Here is a 23,185-nt window from a genome sequence, read left to right on the forward strand (position 1 = left end):
CAGGGAGCCAATCAGAGGTGCCCTTTTTTTTTTTGCGTTGATTGAGCAGCTTTGTTTATACTAGAACATTTTATAGCAACTTGATTAAAAGAGTAATTTATTTGCATAAAACTGAGATGAGTGTGTATAAATGTTGCTAATCTTTCTCATAAATGAAAAAAATATTTGCACTAATTTAATCAGTGTTGCAGACCTAATATTTTAATTAGGATAGTTTGTTTACCATGCTGATTTATATAGTAAGTCACTAGAATAATACACATGTTCAAAGACACAAAAGGTAAGCAATACTTTATATCAGGTTTCCAAAATATGTGCCTCCGTGTCAGATTTTTATGATACGTTTTGCATCTATGTAATGAAGGACATTGAATGTACTTTACAGCTTTGTTGGTTGCATGGCCCCGCCCCCCATCATGGCCACACCCACCCGCCCCATTTTGGCTACACACACCCCGCGCCTGGGAACTCTGCCTAGAGACCGCATTGAAGTGCCGTGGACGCGCCACCAGGCAGGCGTGCAGTGGGCCTTAGCCTAAGGGTAGATCCCCGCTGCAGCCGGCGGCGTGCGCACCCCTCACCTGCTCCCTAGCTGTCCCCGGTGCCTCCTCGCTTCCTGGCTCACTGTGTGCTGTGACGCACCAGCCGACAGGGGATACAAGTGGATTGTATATACAGGAGGGCCCCGGGCATGCTGCAGGTTCCATTCTAAGGGCCCGCCGCAAAGCGAAAATCGCCAGAAAGCGGAACCAGCGATTTTCAGTGTGTGGGCATGCGTAGACCAGCAATTCGCCCTTCATACGCAACCTCGGCAACCCCCCCCCCCCCATTTTGCGCATGTGACCTCGGACCCCCCGTTCTGCGCATGCTCTAGAGAATCTCACGCCCCCGTTTGCGCAGCCCTGAATTATTTATTTATAAAATGTTTTACCAGGAAGTAATACATTGAGAGTTACCTCTCGTTTTCAAGTATGTCCTGGGTTAATAAAGACATTCCTTTGACTATTTCCATAACCTTGTGAACAAATGCAGCTGCTGTTTTACACATAGAACTAGACCAGTGATTTAGTGCTTAACAACTGCAATGACCACAGCTATATCCAGCAGCCAATCACAACTCAGCAGAAAATTGTGACTTATCAGCCAAGGTTCCAACCACGCGCCAATATCATGCAAAATGCATCAGCCAATCAGATCGCTCAACCCCACAGGCAATCCGACACAGCATACATCGACAACTACAATGATCGGTTAAAAAACAAAAACACACAATCTTTATTTATAATGTACACAGCCCCACGTGATAGAACAAAATACCAAACTGGTAAATAAAGATCAATGCTCCCGCAACATCACCCTCTCTCGGGACGTCCTCGGCGGCAAAAAGGCACTGCGACACGGAGATCATGGCGACCGTCACACCCTGTGTGGCGGGTGACATCACAGAATCGGGGGGCTGCATTGCCATTGGTTGGCTCCTTCAGGCGACTGGCACCACGGGTTCTGTGAGACCGCCCTCCCGCGCACCAACCACGTCACAAATGGCCCGGCAGCCATATTAAGTAAGGGAACAAGTTGCCCAAACATACACCACGCGAAGGAAACAGGAATAACGTCTCCCGAAATCAGAACGAGAAAGCCGGGAATAAAGAAACCGTGGCCACGGCCCCTGTGTAAGTTATTGGCAGTGTGTCTGACAGCTCCCGCGCACTGAGACCAAACAGCGCACCCGGTTTCATGACGTCTCGGTGGTGTATTTGCACTCACCCTCTCAGCTGTGCGCGGTGACGTCAATGCAAAGGTCACATGACGTAGGTGACGCCGGAAGCTTCCACCGGGGCCTCAAACTCAGAGCAGCAACAAACGGGCGGAAAAGAGGGAGATATAATACAGGAGGGCGCAGAGCGGGGAGCGGTGATCTGGTGAGTATGTGTCCGGGTATCCAGGTGTTCTCTGTCCGATCAGCTGGCGGGGGAGGAGGGGAGAGAGAGACAAGCCATTATAATAGCTACATGTCAAACTCTGTTCCAATAATATTATTAATTACTGGATACATGTGCTGGGGAAGAGCATTTGTACATGTTACTTAGCACTATATGGAGTTTGGAGTTGATCACTAAAAAAGGTGATGGATCTGAGTTCTCCCACGAAAATATCACTTATCCTGACGGTATATAAATCCTGAGGAAGGCAAACAAAAAACCCCGGTGAAACATTATCCAATGTCTCATAGGGGGGCGGGGGGAGATTCCTTCCTGACTTAGGCCCAGATTACGGTACTGGTGTGCGTGCACTCGGCAAGCACTCTGCTTTATTATCTTATGGGACACTCCCGCGCCGACAGGCGCGTTGACGCAGCCGCGTTTTTGAAAATACAACAAATTTTGTATTTTCAGGCGGCTGCCGCACGTGAGCTGGTTCAGCCAATGAAGGCGAACCAGCTTAGTGATGCGTCCGCCAAGCCCCAGCAACGCGTGTACGATCTCCAGCAGCCTAGTTCACAAACTGCTTGGGCTGCAGGAGTGCGCACGGTGGATCAACATCCTTCCCATGTTTACTAATTTGTACATACCAGTATAACTTTCCTTTCTAAAAAGATGTCCAACCTTTTTTGGTAGATATCTGTTGTATCTGCCGTCACAGTCTCCATGGGTAATACATTCCACATTTTTTTACTGCCCTTACTGTAAAGAACCCTTTCCTTTGTTGCTGGTGAAATCTGCTTTCCTCCAACCTTTAGTTTACCGTGTGTCCTTTTGTACTGCCCTTGGGATGAATGGTCCTTTGGCAAGCTCCTTGTATTGTTCCTGAATATATTTGTATATAGTTATCATATCCCCTCTTAGTTGCCTCTTTTATAATGGTAAACAAATGTAATTTAGCAAGCCTCCTCATAAATCAGATTATCCATCCCCTTTGTTAATTTGGTGGATCTTCTCTGCTCTATTTTTAGTTCCATAATGTCCTTTCTATGGAGTGGTAGTTCCATAATGTCCTTTCTATGGAGTGGTGCCCAAACTGTGCTGTAAAAAAAAAAAAATATATATATATATATATATATATATATATATATATATATATATATATATATATAGTGTTCGACAAACCTATACATTTGCTCGCCCAGGGCGAGTGGATTTAACCCCCGGGCGAGTAAATATTGGCCCAAGCAGCACACGTTTGGTACTAGGTGGCGAGTAGATTTTTTGGTGATTTGTCAACCACTGTGTGTGTGTATATGTATATATATATATATATATATATATTATATATAATATATATATATATATATATATTATATATATATATATATATATATATATTACACAATTGTGAATTTATCTCCATTTGCAAACTCGAGTGATATTTCAATGATAAAATAAATATCACTTCATTTTGCAATTGAAGGGATGTGCTTAGTTTGTATTCTGTGAATATACACAAATAAGAATAACTTTTTCATATAGCACTTTTCTCCCAATAGAATTAAAAGCACTTCACAATTACAGTATAGTGCGTGGTACACAGCACAAAGGATTGTTAGACACAGTCCCTGCCCAGATAAGCTTACAATCTGTTTGGTGCCTTAGGCTGCGCTTATAGTGCTGGGGACGGCGACGAAGCGCCATAGCAAGTACATGCAGTCTGTCGTGGGTGCCCATAGATGGAGCGGTCGCGATTGCCGGTAGTCAAAAGATTTTTACTTTTTCAGCGATAGCCGCGTGACGTCAGGGGCACGTGAGCAGTTCAGCCAATGAGGGCAAAACGCTCACTGCCACACCTCCTCCACGCCCCCGGTCCCCCTCTCTTGTCTCTTGTCTCACGGTCGCATTGCCTGCACTATAAGCGCAGCCTTAGTGTGTAGCCTTACAATACTATATGGCTTTGCCATCTCTTGCATCAGACATCATGTCTTTCCATACAGGCTGAAAGTTATTTCATCTCTTGATAATCTGCCTAGTGCTAAAAAGAAGCCCAACACTAATCAAGTGATTATTTTGCAATGTCATTATTTGTTCGAAAAGTATATACAGCAGCAAACAGTCGTAATCTCATTACGCAGACTGCATCAAGGAACCAGAGGAAACAACTTGTTTGCGCCTATCATAGGGTGCTAGGACATTCTTCAAGGTGACCACTCTCCAGTACCAAAAGAAATAGCCATCAAAAACAAGAATCAGCGCACTCATTTATATTTTGAAAATGAGTCTGGGTAAAAAGGCAAAATAATTTTCATGGTGTTGATGCCTCTTCCTCTGGTAAAGCCCATAGTGTTATGGTCTATGTAAATATTTTTTTTTAGTTTGGCATTTTAATTATATTGGGTTGATTTTAATTTGATTTTTCAGAATACACATTTTTAGGTTACCCACTTTTTTGTGTGTATATGACAGTTTGCGAGTTTAATAAAAGAACATCAGAGTGTCTCTTTTTTATATCAAGAGTCATATCAAAACATACTATTCTTAATGGCTAAGGAACCATGAGATTGAAGTGGGCACAATTTGGTTATAGCCCCGAAAGACACTTGAAAGAAATATTCCATTATACAGTACAGGGTTTGCATTGTTGATTTAATGTGGATTGTCTGGTTTCAGGATAGAGCTTGTGCCCTTTGGTGAATGCAGAAATCTGTTTAATAAGTAGTTCTCACAACTCCTTTTTGGTTGTAAACGGAATTCCTTCTATTTAGAAGGTGGTCGTAAGCTTTGGAACCGGATTATTTTCAAGTTCCCTTCTCAACTAACGGGATACAATTCTTCAAAAGCTGCTTCAACAAAAACAGAGAATTACATAATAGGATGTATATGTTGCTAAGGAAAGCACATATGGGACTGCATGCTGCTCTGCAGGGTCGTTTAATCAACTTCCTACAGAAACATTTAAGGTGCAATCCCACATAGCTGGCCAGTTGAACTCCCTCTTCTCTGAATTGGGAAGTGTTTGTCAATTAAGTGTTTTCTTTCCTATTTTCCCATCCTGTCCTGCTGAACAGGGAGTAGCCAGAGGAAGCGAAACCCCTCCAGTCTAACATTCTAAATAAACCATGAGTATTTGTAATTTATTTTTTAACGCATCAACATATTCTGCAGTGCAGTGTAATAGGGGAACATAATATCAACTACATAAAATGAAATGCCAAATAAAGGACAAACAAGTGCAAACAGATAGAAAAGGTAATGAGCCCTACTCCATGAGCGCTTACAATCGAGAGGGAATACAATTTGAAACAAAAGAGAAAGTGGCTGCTCATTGTGGGATGGAGCTCGCCTCAAGATGAAGTTTGGCCAAGCCACATAACTACTCCTAAGGTGTGGGGATGTTGGTATGAAGGTTTGTTCAGCCGTGTAAATGATACCATTGGGGTTGGGGAGGATGCCAGATAGGCTTCCTTTTATAAAGGTAAATTGTTTAAAGTCTGAAAGCTGGAGGAGAGTCTGATGGAACGTGGTAGGGAATTTCAGAGAGAGGGTGTTGTTTGAGAGAAGCCGTAGGGGAGATGTGGAGGTCATGGACAGAATAGCAGGGGCGTTTAGGAATATATTTGAAGTCGAGGGCTGAGGTGGAGGGGGGGTGAGGGGTGGTAGAATAATTGAGAGCTATGTAGGATTTTGAATGTAATTCTAGAATTTGTGGAGGGGTGAGTTTGAGTCTGGCAGCAGCATTTTGGATGGATTGGACTTGGGACATGCGGACAAAGGTAATGCTAACCAGTAGAAATTTGCATCAAGAGTGAGAAAATGGTGTATTCTAGCGATTATTTCTGAGGTGTAAGTGGGAGAACTTGAAGAGGGATGGACTGAGGATACATTCGAGGAGATTGTGGAGAGACAGTTGGAGATACGGGACAAGAGAGGCGGAGAGGTCAGCTGAGGAGCGGTAGATTTGGGTATTGCTAACATAGAACTGATCCTGAAAGCCAAAAGATTATTCACAAAGAGAAGAGCAGAAGGCCAAGGACCGTTCGTTGTCGCACCCCGAAAGAGCGAGTGAAGGAGACATCAGCGACGGAAACACTGAAGGAGTGATTGGATAGGTGGGCAGTGAACCAGGAGGTGGCTGTATCATGAAGGCTAATGGAATGGAGAGGGTGATCCAGTGTCGCAGTAAGAGCCAGGAGAACTAGTAAGGAGAAATGACCCTTTCACTTGGCTCTGAATTGGTCACTTTGTTAGTGCTGTTGCAGTGGAGTGTAAAGGATTGAACCCATATGAGAGTGAGTGAGAGAGAGAACACAATGGGTCAAGAGGTTTGTCTACATTTTTTTTTTTTTTATTTATTTATTTTTACCAATGTGTGTGATTCCATGTTTAGAGGAAGATGGGAATGTGCCAGATGTAAGAGCGGCTAAAAGGGTGATTTATGTAGGGACATAGTGTGGCAAAAGAAAGGGAGTGGAGAAGATGTGATGGAATAGGGTAATTTGGGAAGGTTGTAGGGTGAGGAGTGCATAGATGCGTAGGAGCGTGGTGTCAAATTTGGGTAACATTTGTATTAATTATCATGGGGAGACCCCTCCCTTTCCCATAACATGGGACTGGAATTAGTTCACTTTTTTCTTAGTGGGATTGTCCCTTTAAAGGGGTTTATGTTTAATAGTCTGAGGCAGCTTGAATAAGAGTTTGTGCGCTATGGGGTTTATTCTATACAGTCGATACGTTAACAAATCTGCTGCTATTTGACACGGAAAATAATAAATGGATGCCCTTTTTCTTCAATACCAGTTGTGGGAAAAGTCCGTGACATTCACCAGTGTTGTTGCATATCACAATCCCTCTACTGCCAGCAATACATTGCGAAAGGGTTCAACCATTTGCCCACTCTGTTTAGTTAGTTTAAAATTCATAGCTTGTAGCTTTCAGCTGGGACATATACTGCAATTATGTACCACATTTCACTGCATATTCCTTGTGTTGAAGTACCAATAGCTGTTTACATTACCAAAATGACCATTGGTGTGCTACTTATCGTATTTTATAGTCTGTGAGAGATTTGCTGGCCTCTGGTATGCCCACGTTATCTACTATTAACTTAAATGGCAGATAACATGGGGTTGCAGTAGGTGTCTATCCATCCTGCTATATGCTGCCTGCTGTTCCTGTGACACAATATGCATGGTTAACAAATAAGTATTAAAACTGCACTCTTTCAAATTTGGTGAGAAAATAAAAGCATTTGCAAATGTACTATTTACTCCATCTGGTCATAACTCTGGACTTTACATACAAATATTGGAACGTCTGCAGCTTAACAAGGGAGAATTGCAGCACAAAAACTTGTTTGTAGGAGACATTAACAAAACAATAGTATATTCTAAAGTAAAGAAAATGAGCTGGAGGAGACGGCATTCCCCTTTGTTTTTAAGCTTGGTTACTTCATGCGCAGAACACCTGGTCAGTGACGGAGGTGTCTGCTTTGCATTGATTTAGTGATGATTCAGGCTTCTGCAACACTGACTGGAGTTAATCCATTCATTTGTTTAGATTTCTTTTCAGTCGGTTGACTATCTGTTTTTCTATTGGGGTTTGTGTAAAGTTAATGTATCTATGCCATCTTTTCATATTGGTAACCAAGCCTTCGTTTAATGATTTGCTTATTTGAGGATAGATAAGCATGGATTCAGGCTCTTATGAATGTCTAACATACAGGACACCTACAAGCTCATATTGAACCCCCAAAATAACATATATATATATATATATATATATATATATATATATATATATATAGCTGTATATATATATATATATATATATATATATAGCTGTATGCTCATCTGCATGTCTTAGGCAGGTCTGCAACCCCACCTTTCCCCATTATCACCCAGCATACAGCACTTCCACTGCAGCAAGGGATTCTGGGAAATGACATGCAAATGACCACACAGTGTCACTTTTAGCCTCAATAACCATAACTTAACTCAGTATTATGGTTTAGCCTATCCCATAAGCCTCTCTTGCATTCCCAGTAAAATCAACCCCACACTGATGAGACCCATCAAGGTCGAAACAGCTGTCTGTGGGTGGTTTTCTGGGTATGCACCTTAACCCTGGCTGTGCTCAAAGCTGTGACCATGCAGCAAGCTTAAGCCTATAGGGAACCATGTTAAAAATGGTTATTGAGGCTAAAAGTGACACTGTGTGGTCATTTGCATGTCATTTCCCAGAATCCCTTGCTGCAGTGGAAGTGCTGTATGCTGGGTGATAATGGGGAAAGGTGGGGTTGCAGACCTGCCTAAGACATGCAGATGAGCATACAGCTATATTTGCATATTTGCTTTCCTGTGGAGAGTTTTTGTCACTTTTTTTACTCACCATAACTTAACTCAGTATATATATATATATATATATATATATATATATATATATATATATATATATATATATATATATATATATATATATATATATATATATATATATATATATATATATATATATATATATATATACATATACACACACACACACACACACACACACACACACACACACACACACACACACACACACACACACACACACACACACACACACACACACACACACGTGTCACCGAGGAGTGCTACTGAGCATGGCAATATATATTTATATTTAAAACAAGAGACAGAACATGAAACACAGACAGAGCTCAGTGCACATACAATGAAACTTATACACGGTACAGTGCCTAAATATATATGTATAGATATCTTTTGAATAAAATGGTCTTTTAGTTTAACTCTTTGGCCAAAGTGTTGTAAGCCTTGAAATGTGGTGTGCCGTGTAGGGGCTCAAGGGCTTACAACACTTTGGCCAAAGAGTTAAACTAAAAGGCAATTTTATTCAAAAGATATATATATATCTATATCACTGACTGACTGTACCATGTATAAGATTCATTGGATGTGCACTGAGCTCTGTCTGTGTTTCATATTCTGTCTCTTATGAATGTCTGCCATCTAGCTGATGGCATGTAGCACAGTCTGATGTAATACAGCTCATCCACCAATCTAAAGACTATTTTCAGTAATTGACTACACAATGGAGAAAAAGCAACATTGGTGTAAATATTTTGTAAGTAAAGCAGCCAGACACCAGTACAAGTTACTGTAAATTTTAGGTATAAGATAACAGAGACTTGGGGAAAGCAAAATATGGTTGGTAGCTTTTCGTAGTTGCTAAAAAAGGGATAAATATGGATATGGAAGCAGATACTTGTTCATAATCAGGGTTGTCGATTAAAGCAGCAGTCCAAGCTGTTTTTTATTTTCCCTTTAATATGTGCATACGTTCTCTGTGATCGATCAGCGAAGATTCGGCTTGGGGGTTCATTAAATGGCTGCCAGTGCAGCATAAGAGGACCAAAGATGCAGAGTTCTGTGGGGAAGATCATATGACCACGCAGTCACTAGATACAATTGGTGCACTGCTAGAGACAGGGTCCAAAAAGTGGTGTGCCAAAGCCTGTTTCAGAAGAGGAAGGGAATGTGACATTGTAAATGGTTGCTATAGAAACAAAAATGCTTGTTACCTTATAATACATTTACAAATGTCAGAGTTTTGTTAAAAACACAATGCTACAAGTATTTTCTCATAGTACAGAACTGATTTATTAAAAAGAAACACATGTAGGATATTGCAGCTTTAAAATAGGTGGTTTGTGAATGTGAGATCCCATCTAGTGCTGGTTATATAGCGGATGTTGACACATGTATGTTCCTGCCTCTGCTTTGTTGCCAGCTGATGGATCGCCATTTTGGCTCCATAACGCGATTCTATTTAACAGATATGCAAGACTGGAGCAGCTTAATCTCCTCTATTTTTCGATAAACAGAGTGGGAAAGTTTTTGGTATAATGTTATCTAGTACTATATTTTACAGAACTGTTTCTTTCTTTGTGGCTAATGAGTTTTCTAACCTTTTTTGAATCAGTTGTACTTGCCCTTATCTATATGTCATATTTAAAAAATAAAAAAAGACACTTGGCTACTAAACAGCCTTAGCCAAGGTGGTGAGTGGTATTTAAATGCAAGGGCTGTCTGCTCTGAATTCATTGGGATATATAAAAATACTTAGGCTGTTGGTGACCCTAGAAACATTACAACTATCAGTAACTGAACTATATATGTGTAATCGTGCTAACCATTTTATGCAGAGCATTACAACAGGAGGTAAATACATCACAAACATTGGGAATATGTGCAAAAGGTAAATGACAACATAAAGGTTAAAGGCGCCCCTGCCCTAAAGTGCTTGCATCTAAGACTGCGGCCCCGCTGCCTGTGCGTCTGCGAGGCAGGCAGCATGTGCGGCCGAATTCCCCGGTCTGCAGAGAGCTACAGGGGGAGGCGTGACGGGGACACGGCTATGATGTCACCTGGCAGGTTTGCCACCATTAGCTGAACCGCTGGGGGGCGTGGCCTAGTGCTCCGTCGGTAGTTCCATCTCAATTTTCATGTGTTCCTCAAAAACTCGCCGCACAGCGGCCCCCCCTCGCAGCAGGCCCGGCCCCATTGTGGGGTGCTTCTTGTCCCTGCAGCATCCGCCACAGCGGGCGTTGCAGTAGCCAGGGGGGACATGGCATAAGGGTTATGTTGGGAGACTTGGGCTGCAGGGAGCGAGCATGCTGGCGCTCGTGCGTCGTGATGTCACGCTCTCTGCTGGGCGATTTATGGCCAGCTAGGTGCGGGGGGCGTCGGGGGCACAGCCATGATGTCACGGAGCTGGTTCGCCCTCATTGGGCGAACCGCTCACATGATGCACCACAATCAAATTTGCTTGCTTCGGCAAGCAGCTAAGCGCCGAGCAGGCGCTGACCACACACATTGCAGCAATGTGTTTCATCGCGGCCAGCGCGAGCGCCCACTCGTCACCCTGGACGAGGCCTTGGACACACTAGGCGTAAAAAGTGCATTATTAGAAGTGCAGATAGCGGAGGGCATCTGGAGTTTGTAGCAGAGGTGTAAAATGTTTAATGAGCTGCTGCTTTTTAAGAGGGGGATTTTCAGCTGGACTTTGAATATGAAAAGAGAAGGTGGTTAACGAGTATTAAGTGAAAGAACGTTTCATATTGTAGGAATGTTTGGTAAAAGGTTGGTGAAAAAGGTTTTCAGACGGGAGAGGGTTGTAGTGCTAAAAGGTGCAAAGGTTAGACCACCCCTGGGTTTAGTGTAAGAGACCGAGTAGGGGTGTAACAAGATATCAGTTGAGATATGTAGAGGAGTTGAGAGCCTTAAAATAAAGGAGAGGGATTTTTTAGTTTTTATGCGGAAATGAATAGGAAGCCAGCAGGGAGAGCTCAGGAGGTCAGAAGCGAGCGCTAAGAAGAGCAGGAGATGATTGGGGCAGCAGCATTTTGAATGGACTGTAATGGGGAGAGGTGTTAGGCAGGGAGGCCTGATAAAAGAATGTTGCAGTAATCAATATAGGAGAGAACAAGGGCATGTTTTAGTGGTAGTGGAACACAGGAAGGGGCGTATCTTGGCAATGTTGTGAAGGGAAAACGGTAAGATGTAGTAACGTTTATATGTGGTGAGAAGGAAACGGAGGAGAGGAATGTGTAACCGGTAGGCAGTGTGCCTGTGAGACTGGGTGGATAGTTGTGTTATTGACTATAATGGAGAAGGGAAAAATGGGACCTGGTTTGGGAGGGAATATGAGAACTTCTGTCTAAGGCCTCGGTCCCGCTGCGCTCGGTGACGCGGGTGACCACACACTAGGTTCCCCACCAGCAGGGGAATCCTGCGGAGCCGGTCCCGGTTTCCCCTGGCTGCACAGCTTACTACATGCTGTGGCGCGTCAGCCGCTATGGGATACAAGAGAATGGTGATCCCTAGCGTTGACGCGTCACGTGGTGTGGCTGTGAGCCAATGGGGAGGGGAGGCTTCGGGAGGAGGAGAGGCTTCGTGGAGCGGTTAGGAGTGTGGAGTGAAAGCAGCGTGCGTGTCTGTGTGTGTGTATGTGTGTGCCTGAGTGCGTTAGTGCCTGCCTCTGTCTGTGTGTGTGTGTTGCTTTACTTACCTTCAATCAGCAGCCCGAGCCGTGGAGGGAGGGGGGGGAGAGTAGCGGGTCCCTCCGCTCAAGCCACGCCCACCCTCCCGCTCAAGCCTCCCACTCCCGCCCACCTCCCGCTCCCTACAGACTGCATATCGCGGTCTGTGTATGTCAGCGCCCGCCTGTCTGCAGTGCGGGCGCGCTGACTCTGGGAGCGGGGCCTTAGCCATGTTAAGCTTGTGGCGACAAAGGGCCATCAAGGTCAGGATTGCCGATGGGAACTCTCATTTTTGACTGGACTGCAGGTAACAGAGGGAAGAGCCTAAAGAAGCCAATATTGTCAGGACCAAAATAATGGTGCTAAAAAAACATTGCAACTCTGCTTCCTTGACTGCAAAATTGGGCTAGCACCTGGCAATTATATGATTTTATTCAACAAATGGATTACTAAGGGGTAGAACTATTGATGGATGTTATAATTGTGACACAAATATTCTAAATAATAAACCTATAAATGTGGGATATATTGTCAAATGTTTGGGTCTGACACTGAGGTCACCAGCTACATGGGGCCTCCGTATGTCCTTCTGTTGAATCCTCCCTATGCCCTGGAGCCAGCCGTCTACTTGTGTTCTCTCTTCAGTGTCCTCCATTTCAATCACATGGTGCATCATTGAACATGTGGTGTCGCAGGTACTTTTAACCTACGCGTCATAATAAAAGGAATTAAAAAAATTGGGGCATTAAAAAAAAAACCTATGTGTTTTGATCAGATGATTATGTAGACTTTTGTATTTCTTATTTTTAATGACATTTCCCTTGGTTGTCATGTATTTTTTAATTTTTTTTTTATTAGTGACTGCTTTTACATGTGGTGTTTTAACGAGGTGGGTTGGGTGTAGTTCACATTAGAGAGAACGGTGCAGAAAGTGAAAGAAGCCCCTGCAGTGTCACATGTTTCATGATGCACCATGTGATCAGAGTAGAGGGAGCTGCAGGGAACGCGCAAACACCATGTTGATTCCAAAGCACACAGAGGCTTTAACGCAAGGACTGGCAAAATTACACGCCATCATACTTTGCAAGTGCAAAGCTTGATGGGGGGCGATTTTGCCAATAGTGGCATTGATCGACGGGACGTCTCCATAGCAAAGCTGAACAAAATAAAAAACAATCGAGGCACCAGAACTGAATTTTTAGACTTTTTTTTTTTTTTTTTTACCAACCCTGGCGAACACACTCCTCTATGTAGCTCCATTTCTGTATTGAACTTCAATTGTTTTTTTAACTGGTTATTTCCCCAAACAGCACGCTGACTAACAGCCCCCCTCCCAAAACAAAATATCACTGATCAGTACAGGTCTGTCATGGTATTCCTTCAAATCTGAACTGTTCAAGTTCATGATGGGTAAGGGAAAGTGAAGTCTACAATAAAGACACATTGTATGTCTTGCAACAAATGCACAACGGATTGCAGATACAAGTAAGGTGAAGGTAAGATTCATTTTTCTTTGAGCACACGTCCTCTAGTCTAGAACAGGGTGAACGCCCCAAACAACTGACATTGCTGGCAGATATTTTCACCTTTTAATACTTGAGAGGTGGAACGTTCTTGCTTTCTGAATAAGAGTTAGTAGACCAGGAGCAAGCGTTTTTAAAGCAGTCGAAAATCATGCATGCCCATTTCTATCCAAACACGAGGTAATATCATGGGTAGGAATCAAGGTGGTGCTGAAAAGCCAGTAGCAATCATTTAATATTGTCAACTAAACAGTTCAGAATGCAACAGTACTTTTAACATTTCCTTTCTTAACTTCTTTACAGGATGGCTGGTTGTGGTGAGGTTAGCCACTCTGCAAACATGCTGCCCACAAATAAAATGCTGGGTGAGCCTTGTTCCAATGGTGCCCCTTCTCTTACCGTTCCTGAATGCGCTATCTGCCTGCAAACCTGCGTGCACCCGGTCAGTCTTCCCTGCAAGCATGTCTTCTGCTACCTGTGTGTGAAGGGGGCCTCATGGCTTGGGAGGCGTTGCGCCCTCTGCAGGCAGGAGATCCCTGAGGACTTCCTGGATAAGCCCACCTTGCTGTCCCCTGAGGAACTGAAATCAGCCAGCCGTGGGAATGGGGAGTACGCCTGGTACTATGAGGGCAGAAACGGGTGGTGGCAGTATGACGAGAGGACAAGCAGGGAGCTAGAAGATGCCTTCACAAAAGGCAAAAAGAACACAGAGATGCTGATCGCCGGCTTCCTTTATGTGGCTGACTTGGAGAACATGGTACAATACAGGCGCAACGAACATGGACGTCGTCGAAAGATCAAAAGGGACATTGTAGACATACCAAAGAAGGGTGTTGCTGGGCTGCGATTGGACTGCGATTCAGCGGCAGTAAATCCAGCAAGAGAGAGCTCAGCTGACGGTGCAGACAACATGGCAGCCCTTGGGGCCTCGTCCAGCCAACTCACTGCTGTGTTACCTGCAAGGCCCCACGTGTCCCTGGGTGGCCAGCCTACAAGTCCAGTTATCCCACACTCTGATGGAAGCACGCCACTTGAGAACTCATTTGCCCAGCTTCAGCTCAACGGAGAGAGTTCAACAGGGAGGAATAACAGAGGGGAAGGTGAGGAGGGACAGCTACAGTCAGGAGGCAGAGTGCCAGCTCCCGATGCTGCAGCAGATGAACCTGAATCAGATGATGGCAGTGACCAAGGCCTTCCCCCTCTGCGACAGAATGCATTTCTTGTGCCGCAGAGACATTTATTAACCAGCGCAACCCAGGCAATTCCAGATCGCACAGCTCCGGCAGTTAATGGTGCACAAAGTACCATTGTGAGATCCAGAAGGCCTGATGGACAGTGTACAGTGACAGAGGTCTAGGCGTTTGGCCAGAGAAAGAAGTGCTGTTCCTTGTAAGATTCTATTTGCTTTAGAATTGAGCTCAGACCTAGATAGCTGTTTATTGAAGAAAAAAAGGAAATATTGAACCCTAACCTGAAGTATATCTCCCTTTTTAGCTGGAAGATCTATTTATATGTGTAGAATCAGAGACTAGGTAGGTTTAACCTCCTGAGTGCTGAAAGGGCCAGAAACACATTTTTGGTTGTATTTACGAAGTGCGCTCAGCCATAAGGTCCCTTATGGTTTAGTGCTGCTTAGTAAATATAGCCCTGTATGTCTAGAAAAGTAACATTGGTTATTCTCCCTATTGTCCATTTTAGCATAGGCAGCACATTGTATAGACTATCCTACCTGCTTGCACTATTTATTTACATTTGTATGAAACATCTCTTACCAGCTACTTTCCCCCCTCCCGTTCTGTATTTTGGGATAGTGGCGAGAAATGCCATTTTTGTTCTTCGGCTTCAGGCATAATGTGTTTCAGACCTCTTCAGCACTTAAGATGAATCTCCTAGCACCACTCTGTCTTCAAATGTCTTTCCTGTATGTCTGTTTGTTTTGTAACTGCTTAACTTGGTCCCTTGTGAAGAATGAATGCCTTTTAACGTTTAAATATCTGCTCACTTAATGCTAGGTTAATAGTGGTTGGGCTCTTACAGGCTTCCATGTTAAGTTTAATATAATTAAGTGCTCCGTTGAATTGGACAAGAAGATATTTCTTCAAACCCTCTCTACTATAGAATATCACGTATTACTGTCAGTGTATAGCTTAGCATGCATACCAAACTGTTACTGTGTGATTGTTGAATTGACTCCTTCAATGCTAGATGGGCTGCAGCATAGAACTCATTGCAGGCCCCTTTACCACTGAAGACGCTCAGTGTATCCCATTTCATTCTGCATGGGTTTGATTACAAGAGGAACACGAAAAACCAAATGTAAAAGTCCAGGAGTCTGGCAAATGTGTAATTTAATGAGCTGTAGTTGTAAGTTTGAAGTAATGATGTGGTTTAATAGACAAATGGCTACCATTTTTAGTTCAACCTTCCAGCGGCATATGTAAAAAGAGCTAATATTGTTTTGTTGAACATTTTTACACATCCTCTTAGACTTTGCTGTCTAGTCTGTATCTAGAATCTTTTCCCCTGAAAGTTGTCTTGTTTTTGTTACAAGATTTGTAATTTAATAAAGACTACATTTTACCAGCGAGGAAAAAGTGGCTCTTCTGTCTTTTTCTCAATGTGTTCTCTTTGAACCACCCCTCCCCCCCCCCCAAAAGAAACATTTAGTGAACAGATATATATATATTTTTTTTTTAAATAGAGCACAGTGTTTTTGTTTTTGACCCCATTCATAGATTACGCCAGTGCTTTACAAAATGCATTCAGCTAAATGCTGGGACTAATTTTAAGATCATCTAATATCCATGTGTAGTAGACAAGAACCTGTTGCAGCAACAAAAGCAGAAATGAAATGCAAACTTTATGTAAGCAATCTTATTTACTTTGAATTCAGTTTTATTTAAAGTTATTCACTACTTTTTATATTTGGCTTACAATTCAAAATCATTTCATATACATGTCAACAATTAAGATTTTCTACCCATTACTGTTATTTGCCCAGTATGAAAAAAAAAAAAAAAAAAAAACACATTTTAGGCAATTCTTGCCAATTAATGTCCTTTTATCAATATATTACTTCTATTTGTGTTTAGCTCCTTTTGCCAAGGCCTGTAAATTGGCAGGTCCACCCCAGACGGTTCCAAATATCTCCTTCTCTGTTCTTAAGGCATCTTCGAACTTCTGCTCTCTTCCTGACATAACTACTTTTTTTATAGCTCTGATTACGTCAGATGGGCCTTTAGTGTACTGAGCTAACCAGTTGTGCGCTTCCTCCAATGATGTCTTGTCACCAGTGCATAAAATGTCATCAGCCAGACCAATGTTTAATGCATGTTCAGGATTTACGCTGAGAGCACCGCTGAGTAGTTTAAGAGCGTGTTTACTTCCAATGAGCTGAATTAATCTTGCTGCTCCACCCCAGCCGGGAACTAGCCCCATGTGTTTGTGGACAAATCTTATTTCGCTTCCTTCAGTCAATAACCTGCAGTAGAAAAACAGACAGAATTAGCCTTTTTTTTATTTATTTTTACTAGAACAGTGTTTATAGATTTACTGTGTCCCCATAAGAGCCACTCAATGAAAATCAATACATATACTGAATGTATTGACTCAAATTTTAGCTTTAAAATTCACCTATGGGCACTGCTCACAACTCCATACCTATTACTAATAGTCTTACAACTATACAGTGCTAGCGCTGAACTCTTGCACTTTGCAAAATATTACTTTGGATAGACAATGGCTGCGGTAGAAAATGTCACTGTTATGGATATAAATAGGAGTCCCTGCACAGAGTTGAACCACCAGCCCTGTAAATGAGCACTTAATGCAGGTGAACATTTCTATTCAGATAGAGAAATTCAGATAGAGAAATACATGTGACCAAAAAATACATAGAATAAGTACAACGTCTTATTTCCAGGTGTCATTGCAGGGATAATTTAAGTTCTATACTTGGTCTATCTCTCTGTCGTTTTTAAAAATGACTGTTTGTTACTGGTACTATGTATGCTAAAGCTAAATTGATATACAATTTCAGTTTTACGCTCACAGACCTTGAAGAAATAATGCAGTCTGAGATGCATACAAAAACAGAAATGCCATCCTTGACAGTTCTCATGCGATCTGGAGCAACAACCATAATGTAGGAGACGGCGATTCAACTTTCCAGTGCTTGACTTGTTTAAATACATCCGGGCATATTGCCTTATGGTCAGTGACGTTTAATCATGACTAGACATCATATAGAGTAATACTTCTTCTTAAATCCCTTGACCAAATGCATTGTACATTAAATATTAATGCCTTCACTATGGTGACATATTACCTTTTTCAAATTTACTGTTTTTATGGGTCTTTAGACTAGTAATCAGAATTTGTTAATCTTATTGACAGATAAGAGAATGTTTTAGTATATTCACCCATAAAACACACTTCTACACTATATTTCAAGCATGAATATACTCAATAACATGTCTAAAGTACAAATAATCATATTTTACTTAATATACAGACACACTACAGTAATACTACTGCGAGACGTGCAGCATTTAAGGCAAAGAGCCCAACGTGGTTCTTAGACTTTGGTCCCGCTGCGTCTGGCGGTGCGGGCGTGCGCGCTACGCACCATCTGATGTTATTCTCCCGAGCAGGTCCCAGTCCCTCCTTCCTGCACGGCTCACTACACGCTGTGACGTGTCAGCCGCCAGGGGATGCAAGAGAATTGTAATCCCAAGCGGCGACGCGTCACGTGGTGTGGCTGTGAGCCAATGAGCAGGGGAGGCTTCGGGGAGCGGGGAGGAGAGGGTAGGGGAAAGCAGCGATTTTAAATAAACTCTGCAGCACCAAGGGAGCCCCCCTGCTCCCTCCCACAGACTCTCTCCTCTTCGCCACGGGAGGTGTGTGTGTGACACACACACCTGCCAGCATACTGTAGTGTGGGGCATCGCCGTTGTACGCGCTGCTCATGTACTGCGGGACAATGTCAGCACCTAAGTATTGGGTTGAAGGCCCCCCTAGCAGTGACGGGGTTAATTCACCTGCCGAGCTGTGTCAGCGATTCCCCCTTCCGATACACCCCCCCCCCGTGTGTGTATTTGTGAGTGCCTGTCTGTGTGTGTGTGTGTGTGTGTGTGTGTGAGTGTGAGGGGCTGAACTGCGGTACCGCCCCCTCACGTCATGGCCGTGCCCCCCCCCCCCCGTGCTGGAAAAAATTAGCTGCAGATCGCGGTGCAGTGAATTGCACGCGCCGCCGGCAAGCAAGGCGGCCGTGCTGGCGCGTGCAGCGGAGCCTTAGGCTTTGACAAGGGCTTACACGATACATACTGTACCCACACCTTCCTGTATCTATATCCAGGGAGATAACCAACACCCACCACTATAGAAGAAATGTTTAACCAATCAGGGGCAGAATTTCCCCACACCAATGCAAACATGGAAAGATACCTGCTTAATATAAAGAACTCCCCCAAAACTTACTTAAGCCAATTCTTTATTTAAACTTTTAAGTATTTAGGGTACTTATCCCAAAGGCTCGCTTTCTCAATGTATTGCCTCTCTTGACGCCAACTAATACTAATTGAATGGCTGTAAAGGTAAGGCAAGTTTGATCACTGTTATGTTTCTCCAATGTATGAGATGGAACGGCATGTGATTGATGTTATACAAACTTGCTAAATGCATAGCGTTTTGATGAAAAGTACAAGGTCATAACAAACAAAGGCAGTGTCTAAAGTGAGACATTTCTACACTGTATTGAAACACGTGTCAAGTTTCCTGGCATGAAAGGGCATAGCTACTGTACAAGGCCATCTGCTGTATTGTTTGCAATAAATGAATTCTACAGATGTAGCAAGACTTGCTAGGTGCAGTAAAACACCATGTGTAAATCCCCGGCATTTTATTTGCAATTTGCGGCTACTGAGTATCATAGGCGAAGATACACATACAGTACTGAACTGCAATAACAAATAACCGCAAAAATAATTATGCCAGCTGACTGCGGACAACAAAGTGCTGACTCTGGTGTAATTTTGCACCCCACCATGGACACTGGGACAGTAAGTCTGGCTGTGTGTGTATAATTTGATAAATCAAACATGCATTGTTTCAAGATCCTTGTAGGACAGCCTATATACTTAGTTTCATATTTACTCAAGGCCATAGATATCCAACATTTTTAGGTGAGCAATTTACAAAATAGTGTGTGTTAGTTGACGGTGCTATAAATGTACATTGGTAACATAAATTGCATTAAAACCCCATTGGTTTTGGAGGCAAGGAAAGCTTAACCCTAGAAACCATCAAGGTTTCTTTAATAAAGAACATACACTAATCTCATCCTTTAATTTCTCCTAAATATTATATTTAGTTTTTCAGGTACTGTTTCTTTACGAACGAGGATCACATTTTGACTGAGCCAGTTTTTACATATAATTGATGAAATGTCAGGCCAAGCAGAAAATCATTTAAGGAAAGAAATCCCATCGCTAAAAAAAAAAAAATGCAATTTTTTCTGAACAACTGTTTTACTCAGACACCCACAGGATTGTTGGATTTTCCAGCTTCTTAAATTAGGAGAATGTACTTGTTCAATATTATAAAATATCACAACAAACTCAATGCACTCTGGATGATAATTTGTGCTTCATGCACATATTTGATCATCAAGTAAATACGCACCTTGCCTGGGCCTTCAACTCTTCCAGCCAGGGCATTATTGGTCTCTAATGCCCTGTTCTTTGGGGATTACTACTTAATTGTAGACTGAAGCTGTAAAATTCTGGGCATTATTGAAATCCCTGCTCTGATTGGTTAAAATTCCGGGCATTATCCACTCAGCAATGACCCGTAATTTTTGACACAAACTATCTGAGTCCCCCGGCCCGGAGCAACCACCCTCTTCTCCCCATGGCGTTGATGCGGGGACACAGCGCCCGGATCTCGCAGCCCCCGTCAAAAGAGGAGATTTCTGTGGCGCCGGAGTACAGAAGTTTGGTACGGAAGGGGGGGGGGGGGTGTCGTCCTCGTCTCCGGTGACTGGTGGGAGCTGGCAACACTGACGGCATCTTCTGCCAGCAGTGACGTCACTTCTTGGACTGTACTTCCGTCACCATCAAGGCAATTTACTGCCAGGGAAATGTGGTAGGTGCCGCTAAAGAAGTTTCACATCAAAACACCCCCCGAATACATACAAACCTGTTCCCACACCCCCAAATGCAGTCAAAAAATACATTGAGTGAAAAAAAAACACCCGCCCCAAATAAATACCATCTTACCTGCCTTGGTGATGGTCTCGGGTCACAGGCCGGGCCCAGCTGCCGGTCCTCACATTGACGTCGGGCCCCAGCTGTGGGCCTCCTTCACTGATACTAACTCTGTTCAATGCCGCGTCTGTGACGTCGGCGGCCGCTTGGCCTCTCAGACTGGTGCGCACCGGAAGCTGAACCTAGCTTGCTTCTGGTGTGTACGCCGACATCAGACTCAGCGCTGCACAGTTAGTGTCAGTAAAGGAGGCCCGCAGCTGGGGAGAGCCGTGCCCTGGCGTTAATGAGAGGACCGGCAGAGGTCGGGCCCAACTTGCTGCACCGGCCGGGCCCCCCACAGCCACCGGGCTCCCCCACAGCCACTGGGCCCCCCCACAGCCACTGGGCCCAAGACACTTGTCCCTGTTCTCCCCCCTCCCCAGCTCTGATCCTGACTATATTGGTGATGTGAATATTAAGGTATTTCAATAAGTCTCTCCTTAACTCAACAAAATAGAATATTTATCTTTTCATCTGAGTAAAAGACATATACCAGCCTGGAGCATAGTGATGTGATAGTGACTTTTGGCCTATACCTTTCCAGTCTCTGATCCTAAGGGTTATCAGCTCAAGAAACTAAGGAGATCACTGCACATGCGCAATGGCCAAACTTTAACGTGCTTTATTAACGGATGCGATACAGACGCATTACTCATGTGCGTTACCTAAAGCTAATGCAATTATTGTTATAATATGAATAACATTTACATATTTACACTTTTCAACTTTTTCATTATTTATAGTGTCTTTTCTTTATTTTAATTGTACATTATTACAAGTTATTTGTTAATTATTATTGTAGAGGTATGTATGAACATTGTACACCCTTACTTAATGAGATATACTGTAATCATGACTGTATTAGTCACACAAACATAACCTACATTCACTTTAATCACCAAATCCCATACAGTACTACAGTTTAGAATGTGTTTCTGGCATTTATATGATCCCCAAGATACATCTTTGTATAACGTAATTATTTGTAATGAAAAAGTTAAGTCATATACTCAGTATACATTGCTTGTAGGCTATTCCCAGAAATAACGCTATCATAATCAGGGTTTGGCTGTGAATAGTGACATGTTTTGATGTGACCTAATTATTGTTGCGTTATTTCCATGCGCTAACATTAGCAGGACGATCTGCGTTGTTAGGTAAACGGCTCATTAGCAAATGATTTGCATCAATGCGATATGTTTCGCACTAACTCGAGTTTCGCATGAATCTCCTTTGTGGATCTGATGCGTTATGGGTATCGATACTAAAAATGGCAGTAACATAACAATAAAATATTAAACGCACTTCTGAGGAGCTACCCCATAGTGCCCTACGGGTTTCTACTAGTCAGAATGACTGAGCCACTGATTAAGCCGCCTGTGCTGAAGCAGGGATATCCCCAACACCTGGCCTGCTGGAGGCCCTTGAGGACTGGAGTTGGCTAACTGGTCTGCATAACGTAGACGTTTTTATTAGATGGCAGTGGGGAAAAAACCCAACATACTGTATGCAACTTACCTGAAATCACAGGCTGTACAGAGCTCGGCTCCTCCACCCAGTGCTCTACCTTGGACTAATGCTACGCTAATGAGAGGTAATCTGCAAGATAAAGAAACAGCATTTTACTATGCCACAAGTGGACAAACTGCATATGCAATAGAGCAACTTGTTTGGTACTTGAAAAAAAATTGTCCATCCATTTTTTGAGAAGCAAGTACACAAATTCTGCCCTCCTCCCAAATTGGCTTGCAATTTATTTGTGAAATTCTACATTTTGATCCTAAGTCTTATAGCAAAGGAGCCATAAGGTTGCATCTTTTGATCAAAAAATTATTCAATGCTTTTAACCACGTCAAGGTAAACCCCATTTTAGAAGGTACCCACCCGAAATACATAATATTTCTTGTCTTGTGGACTAAACATAGTGAAATATGTGAAAGTACCTAAAGGGTTAATGAAGGAAGCACCGGTCAGGAATGGCCAACTCCAGTCCTCAATGGCCACTAAAATTTCAGGTTTTAAGGATATCTGTGCTTCAGCAGAGGTGGCCTAGTCATTCATGGATATCCTTAAAACCTGACATTTTGGTGGCCATTGAGGTATGGAGTTGGCCATCCCTGATGTATGCTATCTACTAGTGATGTACCAGGTACTCAGCCATATTTAAAGGACCCGAAAATTACTTAGAACCGGCCCAGGGCGCCGGGTAATTTCCGTTCTGCTCTGCTCCCTCGATCCTCCTCTTGGAGAACGGCAGGAGCAGAGCAGCAGAAGACTTACAGTCAGCCGGCGGCGGAGGGTGAGGAGGACCACGGCGACATCCTGGTGGCGGTGGGAGTAGAGGATATCGTTCTTCAGCCGGTGGGAGCAGCAGAAGACATCCTT

At 43.2% G+C, this 23,185-nt stretch overlaps 2 protein-coding genes across 4 annotated transcripts in view; one reads left to right on the forward strand and one right to left on the reverse strand.

Moving 5' to 3' along the window:
- Positions 1-1,562: 1,562 nt before the first annotated feature.
- Positions 1,563-16,090, forward strand: RNF146 (ring finger protein 146). Its single transcript, XM_075597266.1, has 2 exons — positions 1,563-1,922; positions 13,800-16,090. The coding sequence occupies exon 2, from the start codon at positions 13,801-13,803 to the stop codon at positions 14,851-14,853; it is 1,053 nt and encodes a 350-aa protein (XP_075453381.1). The 5' UTR covers positions 1,563-1,922; position 13,800; the 3' UTR covers positions 14,854-16,090.
- A 291-nt stretch (positions 16,091-16,381) lies between these two features.
- ECHDC1 (ethylmalonyl-CoA decarboxylase 1) overlaps positions 16,382-23,185 on the reverse strand; it is a 52,091-nt gene continuing 45,287 nt past the window's right edge. For all 3 annotated transcript variants that reach the window (XM_075597269.1, XM_075597268.1, XM_075597267.1), the window contains 2 exons: positions 22,319-22,399; positions 16,382-16,977 (listed from right to left, as the gene is read on the reverse strand). In XM_075597269.1, the coding sequence (XP_075453384.1) occupies positions 16,575-16,977; positions 22,319-22,399 (484 nt within the window). In that variant the 3' untranslated portion in view covers positions 16,382-16,574. The remainder of the gene's footprint in view (positions 16,978-22,318; positions 22,400-23,185) is intronic.

The sequence above is a fragment of the Ascaphus truei genome, chromosome 4 (genome assembly GCF_040206685.1).
Source record: "Ascaphus truei isolate aAscTru1 chromosome 4, aAscTru1.hap1, whole genome shotgun sequence".
Lineage (NCBI taxonomy): Eukaryota > Metazoa > Chordata > Amphibia > Anura > Ascaphidae > Ascaphus > Ascaphus truei.